Consider the following 15567-nt stretch of genomic DNA (forward strand, 5'->3'; position numbering starts at 1 on the left):
TGGTTAATTAATGAGATTTGCATTTAAGATCTTAAGAACATTAATAGCTTGTATATTTTATACAAACTTAGACCTCAAAATATGATATAGTATATTTGCTTTAACAGCAGTAAAGATTTGTTTATTAGTGAAAGGAAAATATGTAAAGGATTGAGTTAATATGAGTTACTAGGTATATTCTGTCATAGTTTGCCTTTATCTGTGGCTCTGAGTGTGATTTGTATCCTTTTTTGATGATTTCAGTGGAGCAAGAAGTTCCCATAGAACCTCCTAGTGCAACCACCACCACCACAATTGGAATCTCTGCAACATCTGCAACATTCACAAATGTATTTGGGAAAAAAAGGGCCAATGTGGTAACAACCCCCAGCACAAATCGGAAAAATAAGAAGAACAAAACAAAAGAGACCCCTCCTACTGCACATTTAATTTCACCAGAACAACACATATCTTTAGCACAGCAAAAGGCAGATAAAAATAAAACAAATGGAGAGCCCAGAGGGGGTGGTGCAGGTGGAAATAGTGATTCAGATAACTTGGACAGCACAGATTGCAACAGTGAGAGTAGCAGTGGTGGTAAAAGCCAAGAGTTAAATTTCATTATGGATGTGAATTCCTCTAATGATAGGAGGTATCCCTCACTGCTACTCCAGTCCCAAGAAGAAAAGACAAGTACCGCCACTTCCAAAACTCAAACACGGTAAAACTTTCTCATTTATTATCTCTATATCCACCTTTCCTTTTTGATTCCTGGCACAGGAATTTGAATTACATTTTATTTTATTTTATTTTTAATTTCTCTCCCTTTCCTCCCTCCCCACCCCCAGCCGTCCGCTCCCTGTGTCCATTCACTGCATGTTCTTCTTTGCCCGCCTCTGTTGTTGTCAGTGGCACAGAAATCCGCGTTTCTTTTTGTTGCGTCATCTTGTTGTGTCAGCTCTTCATGTGTGCAGTGCCATTCCTGGGCAGGCTGAACTTTCTTTCATGCTGGGCAGCTCTCCTTACGGGGCGCACTCCTTGCATGTAGAGCTCCCCTATGCGGGGGCACCCCTGCATGGCAGGGCACTCCTTACGTGCATCAGCACTACACATGGGCCAGCTCCACACGGGTCAAGGAGGCCCGGGGTTTGAATTGCAGACCTCCCATGTGGTAGACAGACGCCCTAACCACTGGGCCAAGTCCGCGTCCCTGAAGTACATTTTCTAAGCACAAGTTGTGTTAAACAGTTTATATCTATCACATTGTCTGTTTCAAAACGAATTCAAAACAAATTCACCAATGTCCTTAATCATATGCTAATTAGGAAATGAGATTTAAAATTTTTATAAGATTCATATTCTTATAAGAAAATATTAGCATCCTTGATTTTATTTTTATTTTATTTTTTATTAGAGAAGCAGTTTTATTTATAAACTACATGAGAAACTTCATTTTTGCCATGTTTCTTTTTAACTTTTATTTTGAAATAATTTCATACTTAAAGGATAGTTGCAAGAATAGTTCAGAATCTATACAGAGAATTCTAATTCACCTCTACCCAAATACCCAGATTTACCAACTTGTAACATTCTGCCACTTTTGTTGTATTTTTCTCTATATATATATCTATTTTCTAAACATTTGACAGTAGGTTGCATACATTATGCTTCTTAACTTTGATTATATTTTTCTGTGTCATTTTTATCAATTTGTCCCAACTTTTGGCTTCAGAATCTATTTTAATACTTAAATAGATGATGGACTCTGGCCTATTTCTGTTTTTCTGACTTCTTAATAATTTGATATGCCAAATTTTAATTCAAGTATTTCAGTATAACTTTGTCTATAAAGGAACAATCCCTTGAGTTCCTATCTTAAATTTATCTTTTCTTGCACTTGATATTTCTGTCTTCTTAGACTTGAAAGTGAAGTGAATCCTAATTCCTTGCCAACAAACTACAAGTCAATGCCATTGCCATTAAGCTCTCCAAACATAAAGGTGAATCTCGCTAGCCCTAAAAGGGGACAAAAAAGAGAAGAAGGGTGGAAAGAAGTTATACGAAGGTAAGTAGAATTTAATCTCATCTTTTTAGCCTTCTTAAACTATACAGGTATACCTTCTCTTGCAAAATAATTATGCAGTCTATTAATGAATAGGGTGAATGTGGTTATTATTTTAAATTTTAATGCCATACTAAATCCAATATGAGCTAAAGCAAAATTATAAGCAATATATAAATTCTGCATTCTTATTTTTTATGACACAACAAATGTTGGCTTTTCTGGAAATCTATGAGTTGCTCTTTATATAAGTCAAAACTAAGGCTTTTTTTATTGCTAGTTATGAGCTGATGATATTGGTTGAAAATGTATAAACTAGCCTGTATTATTCTGTATGAAGTTTAAGAATACAGTATGCATTATTTTAATTTACAAAGAGTCAAAACATATAGTCATTGTAGTAATTTTTTTTTTTAAGATTTATTTATTTTATTCCCCCACCCCCCATTGTCTGCTCTCTGTGTGTCCATTCCCTGTGTGTTCTTCTGTGTCCACTTGTATTCTCGGCAGTACTGGGGATCTGTGTCTTTTTATTGTGTCATCTTACTGCGTCAGCTCTCCATGTGTGTGGCGCCACACTAAGCAGGCTGCAGTTTCGTGCAGGTGGCTCTTCTTGCACAGTGGCCACTCCTTTGCACTGGGGGACACCCCTGTGTGGGCCGGCACCCCTAGTGCACAGCAGCACTGCGCGTGGGCCAGCTCACCACACAGACCAGGAGGCCCTGGGTACCGAACCCTGGATCTCCCATGTGATAGGCGGACACTATCAGTTGAGCCTCATCTGCTTCCCTGTAATAAATTAATGTGTGATAATTGGGGCAGATTTGAATCCTTAGATACAGGTGATTTAAATACATTTTTTATTTTAAATGGCAGTGCAGTTTTTCCCTTTACTAAATTAAATTTGATAAAAGATGTCAGTTTCTATCAAAAATTTTAAAATCACTTTTTTAAGGCTTGAGAAACATTATTCTATAAACTCCCATGAACATACTTATTGCGAGATTTTTAAAAATAAAGACCCTTTACTATTCAAAGACATTTGATTTCATAAGCTCATGTGTGGTGTTCATTTTATAGGTCAAAGAAATTGTCTGTTCCAGCCTCAGTGGTGTCCAGAATAATGGGAAGAGGAGGATGCAATATCACAGCAATACAAGATGTTACTGGTGCCCATATTGATGTGGATAAACAAAAGGATAAGAATGGCGAGAGAATGATCACAATAAGGTAATTATGGAAAATGTATATGCTGGTTCTGTGTGGAAATTACATTTTGTAAGAAACATACCTGACTTTTGTTAAGTATGGTATCAAGAATTTTAGTTGATGATTAAGATTACCTGCCTTTTTTTTTTTTTCTTTTTTTTTTTTTATGTTTGGGTCTTGTTTTTCCCCCAGGGGTGGTACAGAATCAACAAGATATGCAGTTCAACTTATCAATGCACTTATTCAAGATCCTGCTAAAGAACTGGAAGACCTGATTCCTAAAAATCACATCAGAACACCTGCCAGCACCAAATCCATTCATGCAAACTTTTCATCTGCAGTAGGCACCACTGCGGCTTCCAGTAAAAATGCATTTCCTTTGGGTGCTCCAACTCTTGTAACTTCACAATCTACAACATTATCTACGTTCCAGCCCACTAATAAACTTAATAAGAACGTTCCAACAAATGTACGTTCTTCTTTCCCAGTTTCTCTACCTTTAGCTTATTCCCACCCTCATTTTGCCCTCCTGGCTGCTCAAACTATGCAACAGATCCGGCATCCTCGCTTACCCATGGCCCAGTTTGGAGGAACCTTTTCACCCTCTCCTAACACTTGGGGACCATTCCCAGTGAGACCTGTGAATCCTGGCAACACAAGTAGCTCTCCAAAGCATAATAATACAGGCCGTCTACCTAGCCAGAACGGGACTGTTTTACCTTCAGAGCCTGCTGGACTAGCTACTGCAAGTTGTCCTATCACTGTCTCTTCTGTAGTTGCTGCCAGTCAGCAATTGTGTGTGAATAATGCCCGGACTCCTTCATCAGTCAGAAAGCAGTTGTTCGCCTGTGTGCCTAAGACAAGTCCTCCAACAACAGTGATTTCTTCTGTGACCAGCACTTGTAGTTCCCTGCCTTCTGTCTCCTCTGCACCTATCACTAGTGGGCAAGTTCCCACCACGTTTCTGCCCCCAAGTACTCCTCAAGCACAGCTTTCTGCACAAAAAATGGATTCTTTCTCTGCCGTGCCAGCTCCCAAAGAGAAGGTGTCCACACAGGACCAGCCCATAGCAAACTTGTGTACCCCGTCTTCAACTGCAAATAGTTGCAGTAGCTCTGCCAGCAACACCCCAGGAGCTCCAGAAACTCACACATCCAATAGTCCTACTCCTCCTTCTCATAGCATACAGGAGGAAACACAGTCGTCCAAAGTGTCAGATTTAAGTCCTATGTCAATGCCTTTTGCATCTAACTCAGAACCTGCTCCATTGACTTTGGCATCACCCAGATTGGCTGCTGCTGATAATCAGGACACCAGTAATTTACCTCAGTTACCTGTACCAGCACCTCGAGTTTCTCATCGAATGCAGCCCAGAGGTTCTTTTTACTCAGTGGTACCAAATGCAACTATGCACCAGGATCCCCAGTCTATTTTTGTTACAAATCCAGTTCCTTTAACACCACCTCAAGGCCCACCAGCTGCAGTGCAGCTTTCTTCAGCCATGAACATTATGAATGGTTCTCAGATGCACATTAACCCAGCAAATAAATCTTTGCCACCTACATTTGGCCCAGCCACACTTTTCAATCACTTCAGTAATCTTTTTGATAGCAGTCAGGTGCCAGCTAACCAGGGTTGGGGAGATGGTCCATTGTCCTCACGAGTTGCTGCAGATGCCTCGTTCACTGTTCAGTCAGCATTCCTGGGTAACTCTGTACTTGGACACTTGGAAAATATGCACCCTGACAACTCCAAGGCACCTGGCTTCAGACCGTCTTCCCAACGAGTTTCTACTAGTCCAGTTGGTAAGTTACTATAAGTATTGCTACAGCTCACTGTGGATCTCAAACAGCATGATCTGATCCTCCAAGATAATAATAAAGTGTTTATTTTGTACCTAGTATTGCTTGACCATAAAGAAATGAGAGTGGGTCATAAATAGTAAATAGTGTCTTTAAAAATTGCTGAGTAAATGAACAAAAACATGGCTGTGGGTAAATCATCTCTATATAATGAACTGCTTTATATTCTCCATATGAATTTATTGTCCTTCATAACAAATGTCCTTAAGTCAGTTCATTTTCTTGGAATTAGTGTAAGATAATATTAATTTTAAAAAGACTCATGGGATGCTTCAAGGATTCTAAATTTGCAGGCTTTGTGATTGTTTGCATTTCTCAGATTTAACAAATTTGAGTGGCAGATATGTTTAGGGACCAGTCCATAATTTACATGCTTTCTTTTCAGTCTTGGGCACTCAGACTGAATATTAAATCATGTTGTTTAGATACAGTTTTTTTAGGGGGATTTGTCAGGGATTGAACTGAGACCTCCATGGGAAGCAGGGACTCAACCACTGAGTTATACCTACTCCCAAAATAATAGTACTATGTATTGTTTACATTAAATGTAGGTATTTGAAGAGATCCAGTTATCTGTAGGCTCTTAATTTTCACCACCTTAGATTTAGCTGTTGGTTCCTTGAAATGAGAAATTAGCTACTGAGGCATTCTAAGAATTGTATTGATAAATATGAGGCCAGTGTTGGCATGGAGATATTAGGAAAACCAGAATCTATTTTTTCAGAGTTTAAGAATTGAATTTTAAACTGATCTGAGAAACAATTTAGAAATTGTGACTGACATAGGATGGGGGTAAGAAGCACTATTGCCACTTACCATTTCTTTTCCAGTTGGAAAACTGTCCCATAGCCCAAGCTACTTTTTGTTAATTATAACATCCTTTCAATCATAGGTAAAATTTGTGAGCATTTGTGGATATGGTATAGCCTTATTTCAGACATGTTTCCATTTACCTGTCTTTTGAGGAAAATGTAGCTGTTTTATCACCTTTCAAAAAAGTACAAGCCTACATTAGACCATCTTTGTTCCAAAATATTCTCTAGGATACTTCTCTCTAAATTAGTATCTATTTTAACTTCCATTTTGGGGAAACTAGTAAAGGTTTTCAAAGGCTCCAGGGTGAAGGAAGAGCTCATTGCCAGTGCTCAGACTGATAGAAAGCATTAATCCTTTACCTTCCTTCTGGGGTCCAGGACTGATAAGCCTGGCTTCATTTCTTAACTTCCTGTATGCTTTCTTTTGTTGATGCTCTTCTTTCATGGATATAGTTTACTCTCCTGCTTTTCAGGTAAGAAGTAGCATGTAAGAAAATGAAGGGGGGAAAAGAAGATGGCAGGAAAGGGTGTGAAGAAATTGTTACCCTCCTACATTGCTGGTGGGAAAGTAAAATGGTACAGCCACTTTGGGAAAGAATTTGGCAGTTACTTAAAAAGTTAAGCATAGAGTTACCTTATAACTCAGTAATTCCAATCCTAGGTATACCCAAGAGAAATGAAAACATATTCACACAAATCTTCATAGTGGATTTTTCACAATAGCCAAAAAGTGGAAACAACCCCAATATCCATCAGCTGATGAGTAGATTTTAAAAAATGGTAAATCTTGATAATGGAATATTATTCAGCATTAAAAAAGAAATGAAGTACTGATTCATGCTACAAGATGGATGAACCTTGAGAACAGTTTGCTTAGTGAAAGAAGCCAGTTACCAAAAAAACCCCTCATGATTCCATTGATATGAAACATCCAGAATAGGCAAATCTTTAAAGAGAGAAAGTAGATTAGTAGTTTCTTAGAGCTGGGAACAGAAAGGTAAGGGAGAATGGGTAGTGAGAGTTAAGGAATATAGCATTTCTTTCAGGGGGGACAAAAATGTTCTAAAATTGTGGTAATAGTTGCACAACTCTGTAACTATACTAAAAAAAAAAGTTGTATACTTTAAATGGACTAATTGTATGGTACGTGAATTATATCTCAAAGCTGTTTTTAAAAATTCATCAGAAAATCAAACTGTTTGCAAATAAGACCAACTTAAGAGAAGTTGTGACAATTTTTTATGTTGATATTAACTACATTTTCCTGAAATGGGCACTATAATGGGCACCCTTGTACCCTTTGCCTAATACTATCTCTAGAGAAAGCAGTGGAATTTGAGAAGACCTCTAAATCCAGATTTGTGCAAACTAGATAAAAACTATGATGCAGTTTGCAACTGTTGGTTCTTAAAAAAATTATCCTTAGTTTAATAGTATGCTTTTCCTCTTATAAGGAGGAAACATTTTTAGGTTTTGTTTCTTATCTTCCATAGGGAATAACTATAGATATGTAGATGAAAAGCTTTGACATTTTTCACGAAAGGGAAAGCAGAAGGTATTGATTTGGGTACTGCTTATTGACAACATGCTCTTATTGTCCCTTCTAGTGAAAACATTGAGATTTATCAAGTACATTACTCCAGGTGACTGTCATTCTTAAACATTGGGCTCACTTTTCCTTGTCTAATGCTGTTTGGTGGTATTCTTCTGGATCACATGAAAAAATGAATTTGGGCCATCCAGTATCACATAAGTGAATTCTTTTTGCTGTGATATACAAAAATAAAACCCATGCTTGCTGCTTTTTAGAAAAAAGAATTAAATAACTTTGGACTTAGAATTTTAAAGCTTTGGCTAATTGGATGTCTTGAACCTGTTTTATTTCAGGGTTGCCATCCATTGATCCATCAGGCAGCTCCCCATCTGCCTCTTCTGCTCCTTTGACAAGTTTCTCAAGCATACCAGGAACGCGGGTTTTCCTGCAAGGGCCATCTCCTGTTGGGACTCCTAGTTTCAACAGACAACATTTTTCTCCCCATCCGTGGACAAGCGCTTCAAACTCATGTAGGAATCCTAGAGGAACTCTTCCCAAAGAGTCTTGAATAAGTTATTAAGCCATTTGTTTTAGGGAATACTATATTGTAATTTTAGTAATTTAAATAGTATGCAAGATTTGTATTGCAGTCATGTAAAAAAATCAGTCATTGGTAGGATAGGAAACTTGAAAAGGGTCAAACTATTCTTCTAAGCCAGACATGTTTTCACTGGGACTTGGACAAGAAAAGAGGTACTAACTTACTAAGTCTGAAGAGAATTTTAATTTATGTATATGGTCAGGATGGATTTCCCATTTATTTTTACATTTTCAGTAACTATTGTTGTCATTCATAAGTAAACATATTCCTTTGTCCTGACTTATTTATTTCAATATGTACATGAAGTATCTGGAATTAAGTAGGACATGCATCTTTTTTCAATGGGCATTATGAGGTAGTTAGTCAGTATTTGCCCATTTGACAAGGAAAATTACCCAAATCATGTGAGTCATATTAAGAAACAAAGCCATGAATTGAATCCTACAATGCTTTGCTAACATTTGACCATTCTTCCTTATCGGGTAAAAAAGAGGTTCTGTAGAAAGGGAAAAAAGATAAACTAACAAGTATACATGGCTACAGCTATTTGCCAGACATGCTAGGTAGGTACTGTACAAACATTGCCACATTTAAGGTAATATAAAATGCAATTATATAGTTGAGATTAATTAGAACAAGAGTAGGAGTAAATGTTGTGGCCTTTTTCTCTTCTAGTCTTGTTTAGTTCAAACTGCATCTTTTTTTAGACTACTTACTATAGGCAAAAGTAGTCTAGGATAATGTTTTAGAAATTTCAGAAATTATTTTCATTTGAATGATCTTATAAAATGAAAGTTTTCTTTTCAGAACCTATGTTGTGGCATAGATGTTTCCAACAAGGTTTCTCATATTCTTGTAATTAGTTTTTAATATGTAATAAAACAATAGAGAAATATTTTGCCACCAGGTGACTCTCCTATTCCATCTGTTTCTTCGGGATCATCTTCACCTCTTTCAGCCACTTCTGCCCCACCAACATTGGGCCAACCAAAAGGAGGCAGTGCCAGTCAGGACCGAAAAATACCACCCCCCATTGGAACAGAGAGACTGGCCCGGATTCGGCAAGGCGGGTCTGTTGCACAAGGCCCTGTGGGAACCAGTTTTGTTGCTCCTGTTGGACACAGTGGAATCTGGTCATTTGGTGTCAATGCTGTTTCAGGTAAAGTTACCTCACCATCTTTGTAGAGGGCTATCCTCAAATAAGTTATGGGATTTTGCCATTAAAACTTAGTTCTTTTAAAAAAAAAAAAAAATTGTTCTTATACTTAACAATCAGGGAGAGATTTTTATAGCTTTGGAGAATTCATCAGGAGAGAATCTGGAATGATAGTTGTGGTAAATATAGCATCCATAATAAAAATAGAGTTGGTCAGAAGTAAAGGATTCAGAGAGCCCTTCCTCTCTCTCTGAAGATTTCTGTTTAGAATAAGATAATCATTTGATTCTTTCAGAGAGGAACTAATCTTTTGAAAGACAAGCTAGAGTATTTGGGATATTCAAAAGCCTTCACCTAGTTTCCAGGAACTTGTTTTTTGATTTGCAGAAACTGATGAATGTGTCCTGAGCTCTTCAGAGGAATGGTTTTGATAAAATTCAGTATGGAAAGTGGTGATATTTTGTTGTTTTATCCAAAAAAAATATCAAGCCCTGTTCTCAATTCTTCTTTCTAGAAGGCTTATCAGGTTGGTCACAATCTGTGATAGGAAACCATCCAATGCATCAACAACTATCAGACCCAAGCACTTTCTCCCAGCATCAGCCAATGGAGAGAGATGATTCTGGAATGGTAGCCCCCTCTAACATTTTTCATCAGCCTATGGCAAGCGGTTTTGTGGATTTTTCTAAAGTGAGTTGACAAACATCCTTGTACTTGTTTGACACTTTGCTAGCCAGTGTAGTCAGTACTATACTGGAATAGTTGTACTGAAATAAATCTCTCTTTTGGTTGGACTAGTTTGTTTCTATGCCTTTCCCAGATCTTTTGTCCAATTTCAAGAATGGGTTGTGCTGTCAAAATTTATCCTTAAACCATCCTGAAAATGCCCTTACTCCCCGCCAGAACTTGAGGGATTTGGGTTTTGCACCTCTGTGTTTTGCTGCCACAGTGTTGAAGAATGTCTCCGCCCCTTTATAAGCTAGCCATGAACTCTCTGAAGCTCTCTTGTTTGTTCTGAGAGCATCCTGACTACTCTAAGCCTATATTATGGCTACAAGCAATCATGTGAAGTTCACATTGCCTTCTTAGCATAAGCTTAGGGAAACCAAAATATGGGAAAGTTGAGGGTATTATTTGTGTTCATCAAATATGAGAAGTTTACTGATGATCTGATACTGGATTTAGATTTCTCCTTCTCATCGAAAAATGTTGCTGATGCAGATAACCACTTTTGGTTTCTCAGCACTGTAATGTGCTGTACTTTTAGGATCCTATGGCATGAAGGGGAATTAGATAGGTCTAAGCTGGTTATATGGAATCATGGTCATGATTAAACCTTCCTTTCTCCTGCTTTTAGGGTCTGCCAATTTCCATGTATGGAGGCACCATAATACCCTCTCATCCTCAGCTTGCTGATGTTCCAGGAGGCCCTCTATTTAATGGACTTCACAACCCAGATCCTGCTTGGAACCCAATGATTAAAGTTATCCAAAATTCAACTGAATGCACTGATGCTCAGCAGGTAAAATATGCTTAATACTCCTTTATTTTATAGATTTCTCATGTCATTCTTTTATTTCTGTGGGTAGTGCAAGTTCTGCATATCAAAAGTCATAACACCTGATCACCTTGATCTGAATTAAGTTTTTCAATATCAAGATGAAACTACTAAAGGTTTTATTTCATGTATGTTGTATTCTTCCTGGACAGAAACAGTGAATTGCCATTGCATTTATATATTCATTTTGTGTAAATGTCTAAAGATTCCTAATTAGAAATTCCAATTTTTCCTCCCCCTTTTCAGATTTGGCCTGGCACGTGGGCACCTCATATTGGAAACATGCATCTCAAATATGTCAACTAAGTTAGAAGGTCTTTACTCTTTAGCCTTGTTTGAGAAACCTATGATCTTGGAAGAACCCTGGGGATTTTTTTTTTCAATGTGCCTAACTAAGAAATTTTCTCTGAGGCTTTAGCAATGGAAATTTGATTGCCCTTTGTATAAGAACAAATTGATTTCCTATCCACCTGATTATGTTCTCTGGTTAGTTTAGCCATTTTGAACTTAAGATCAGATGAACTTAGTGCTTTTGGCTAAACATACTGAATGCTACTTGTATGCAGAAGAGAATTAGATGATTACATGTTTCAACCTTTTAGGGTGGTAAATACATGTATAATTGTTTACATACTTAAAAGGAAGACGTTGAGTAAATTTCTTGTCATATAGTGGCTCTACTTAATGTAGCCTGTATTAATGTGAAATATTTACCAGAATATTCAATAAAAAGATGAACAGTGTTTAGAAGTGGGGTGTGATCCTTTCAGTAGTCATGCAGGTACCACCCAATCCACAGATCATGCTGAACTAGGTTGATAATGCTATATTTGTAACAGGCTTCTCATGTGTTACACTTGAGTCCATTTTAGACTGTCTTTTAAAGAATCTTTAAAGACTTGTTATCTACCTGTTTTAAGCATTCCTATTCCCTTGTTGTCTTCCATATCATCTTACATGTGAAAAAGTTTCAAACTTTGGCAATTTATCTTATCTGACTTGAGCAAATAGGACATTGATAGGTTTAACTCTTCAGAGATCACGAGTATATCAATAAGAAAAGTAGAATTTAAATCAGATGACCCTTAACAAACTTAGGGACACCCAAATCATCAACCTCAGGTTCAAGTGCTTCCTGATTTTTTAATCTAAAAGATTTATTCAGTTATAGGAGTTTTAAGTTTTGAGTTGGGACACAGAATGGGAGTGACATTTATAAGCCTTACTTGACTTACAGCCAAGTAAAGTTTTATAAATATGTGACTAATTCTGGGCTTAGTTCCATGGCCACAAGTATGAAGAGCCAATATATTTAACAGACTAACCATAGGGAACATTGGAATGAGTTGCTTTGGCCAAACAATAGGCTATGCCAAGAATCTGATGCAATAGGGAAGGAAATGCTATTCCACTGAAAAGAACAGTCATTAACTTGTTCATGTATTTCATGCAGTTGAATTTCCGGGTCTTGTATAGGCAGTCTGAAAAAAAGGAAACAAGATGTTTGGGTCTGATAGAAGAGTCAAAATACATATCAAGACAGAGGAGGATGCACAGAACTATAGTAGTAACTAGGGAAAGAAACCATATAAGCTGTGCTTTTCTACTTTCTTGCCAACTGGAGTTCTTAGTCTTCTCTGCCTAGCTCCAAGATCATACACACCATGATCGTTCTGTGTTAGACATACCTGGTTCTTTTGTCTTCCATATCATCTTAACATATGAGAGAACTTCCTTAAGCTCTTTTCTTATTTTGTATTTTGAATTGATTTGGAATATATCACTAGTGTTGAAGCTGCTCCTTTTGAAATACTTGATAACCACATCAAGTATTTTCAAGAGGCCTTCTGACCACTTTTTGGAGGGATAAAAGATTCCTTGGATCACCTACATATCTTACTAGTCCCACTTTCCACTAATAAAAATAAAATTATAAATTACCCAATATGACTGAAATAAATGAAACTACCCTTGATGAAACATACACTAGTGAGGTAATTTTAATGTAAATTATTCAGTGGACCAAAAAGGTGAGTTTTGTTATGCCTTAATTATCTACAATATATTTGGACTGTCTGGAGGAGCCCTTAAACCTAATTCTGCACCTTGAGGACAACAGAATGAGAAATTTTTATCTCCAGTCAGCCAGAACCCAAGAGGAGTAACGGAAGCAATTATGAGAAAGCCCTAGGAAGATTAGGAAGAAATAGGAATTATGTAGTTAGGGGTAGTTCCTTAGGATATCCTCCTCCTTTCCCTCTTACTAGCACTGTCTTACTTTCCTTTTGACTGTGTGATTCCAGTAGCCTATTCCCCACCCCATTTTGCCTGCTACAATCTCTTCTTCCTCTGTCTGCCTCTTCCTGGCATTACTTTACTGCTATTTTTACCTACCTGAATATTGAATAAAACCTAGCTGAGGTAAGAACTTAATTTCCAAAATACACAAGGGATTTTGGGGGGAGGCGGGCAGTAGCAAGGGTAAGTGGAATAAGAATCAGAAGCCTAAGTTCTATTTTTAGTTCTGCCACTGGCAAGCTGTAGGACTTTAGGCAAGTCATTTCACCTTTATGGGCTTCACTTTCCTCATTGGAAAATGAACTTACATGAACTCAAAAAGCATCCTCGATTTCTAACATAGATAGTCTTCTTTTTCTTTTTTCTTGTGAATGAGAATACAAGGTCTGGGGATAATGGAAGCCATTGGAATGTTTACAGTGGTAAGGCTTAAAAGCCCCTACTGTTGGTTCTGAAATGAAATCAAAAGCCTGCTGTGGAGCCAGTATTGATTTTGAGATTTCAGTGGAGTCAGAAGGCCTTGCATATGCTAGAGAGCCCTCAGGTCATTAAGAAACATCCTGCTAAGGCATAGATCAAATCCCATGACACTGACACTTCTTTCAAGGAATAAAACTCTATCATCAAGGTTTCTGGACCCTCTTATTTCAAGTAGTGTTCAATGTGATAAAATTCCACCACCAATAAAATTATTGACTGTTTTAAGACCCTTTAAACCTACTGTGGCTACAGTGTGCTGACTTGCCCTTTTATAGGCCAGTCTGCTTCCTTCAGTCCCTGCTCTCAAAGGGGAAATCCTATCACCTCAGCTAACCAGACCGAAGAAGAGAGTTGGACAACCAATGGTGGCCTCTCCTAACCAGAGGTAAGAAATCTCAGGACTTGGAACTGCAGTTTCCATCTGTTCATGTAGATTCTGGCCAAATCCTCCTTTCACCCTCAGACTAGTGCCTGAGGCTATCATCCTCAATTTGAATAAGTTTGTAGAAGAAGGGGAGAGTCTGGAGATACATTGTAATTTCAAGCCAACAGAGAGGAACACTATTAATACTTAGTATACATGGTTCTATCACACTGTTTAAGACCTTTGGACTACATGTAAACCCAGGAAGAGGCAAACAAACTTGTAGGAAAATATCTTCTGAACATCCTGTTCTTTAACTAGCTCTAAATTTCTTCTACGAAGAAATGTGTCTGATTGTGACATCTTCCCAGTGGACCCTGACCTGGGGTGAGGGACTCTGATAACACTGCATTTTCTACTCATCCTCAAAATCTCTCATATTTGCCAACAGGCAAGTTCCTTCACCTTCACTCTCTCCTATAAGAAATGGGTGAGAGAATTGTGGTTTTAAGTATCCAAAACTTAATGTGTTAGGACTACCTCCAATACCAGGTAACAGCTTGGGCTTCAAGACCTAATTTGGGAAACAAAATTATCAATCAAATGATCTGATTGTAAATCTATTTTGGATTACTTTTTACCACCTGTTTTATCTTGATGGTATTAATGTGAGTCAAACAATTTGATTGGTAGCAGAGACCAACATTCCTTTATAGATTTCTCCCAACATAATACTGAACAGGAAGTAAACCACTAAACCACTGCCTTGTCTCTCCCCTCTTGCTTGCTTTCTTTGTGCCTAGTATTTTCATACCACTATTCCTTCGTCTTAAGGTTCTCAATCATGGCTACCCCACAGAATCAAATGGAGAGTTTAAAAAAAAAAAAAATACAAGAACCAGATCCACTGAGCCCACTGTCAGTCGGAAGGACTGTGGGCATCACCATTCCCAAATCCTAAAGATTGAGCAATGAACAAACATAAGGGGAAAATGCAACTCTGGACCAAAGTAGACAAGTAGACTTAATATAATTATAGTAGCATTGGTCACCAAAGATTTTGAGGGGAGAGAGAGGGAAGAATATGTGTTAACAAGACATTTTTGGGACATTGGAATTGTTCTGCATGATACTGCAATGATGAATATAAAGCCATTATACATTTTATATACCTATAAGCCATTATACATTTTGTATACCTATAAATCTATAAAAACCTATAAAATTATGCAGTGCAAAGTGTAAACCATAATGTTTACACATGGTTAGTAGCAGTGCTTCAGTATGTATTCATCGACTGTAACAAATGTACCACACTGAAAAAAACAGATCCACCTCAGACCAGTTAATTCAAATCTTTGGGGATGAGGCCTGGCATAGGTATTTTTTTAAAACTCCCCATATTTTAATGCATAATCATTGTTGACCCTCTGTTAAACTCTTGTTCCTTCATCCAGGTTGCATTGATGACAAATCTGGTTTTCTCTTTAAAGCTAACTTCTTATTCTCTATCCCTGGCCCTTAAAGCACACAAATGTCTTAAGAAAACTTAGATGCTTACAGTAGTTGTTATAGTAACTGCTACTGTTTTATAGTAGAGACTACTAGAAGGAAAACCACACTGATACTTCCTTTAACTTCTTTTCTCC

The 15567-nt window shown here is 37.6% G+C and overlaps 1 protein-coding gene across 4 annotated transcripts in view; it reads left to right on the forward strand.

Moving 5' to 3' along the window:
- ANKHD1 (ankyrin repeat and KH domain containing 1) overlaps positions 1–11519 on the forward strand; it is a 153332-nt gene extending 141813 nt beyond the window's left edge. For 2 of the 4 annotated variants that reach the window (XM_004477843.5, XM_012519396.4), the window contains 9 exons: positions 244–700; positions 1898–2044; positions 3122–3271; positions 3443–5055; positions 7815–7991; positions 8970–9221; positions 9733–9908; positions 10576–10740; positions 11023–11519. In XM_004477843.5, the coding sequence (XP_004477900.2) occupies positions 244–700; positions 1898–2044; positions 3122–3271; positions 3443–5055; positions 7815–7991; positions 8970–9221; positions 9733–9908; positions 10576–10740; positions 11023–11082 (3197 nt within the window). In that variant the 3' untranslated portion in view covers positions 11083–11519. The remainder of the gene's footprint in view (positions 1–243; positions 701–1897; positions 2045–3121; positions 3272–3442; positions 5056–7814; positions 7992–8969; positions 9222–9732; positions 9909–10575; positions 10741–11022) is intronic. The other 2 variants (XM_058279788.2, XM_004477844.5) reach the window with 1 other exon arrangement.
- The last annotated feature ends 4048 nt before the right edge of the window (positions 11520–15567 follow it).

Source organism: Dasypus novemcinctus, chromosome 2, assembly GCF_030445035.2.
Source record: "Dasypus novemcinctus isolate mDasNov1 chromosome 2, mDasNov1.1.hap2, whole genome shotgun sequence".
Lineage (NCBI taxonomy): Eukaryota > Metazoa > Chordata > Mammalia > Cingulata > Dasypodidae > Dasypus > Dasypus novemcinctus.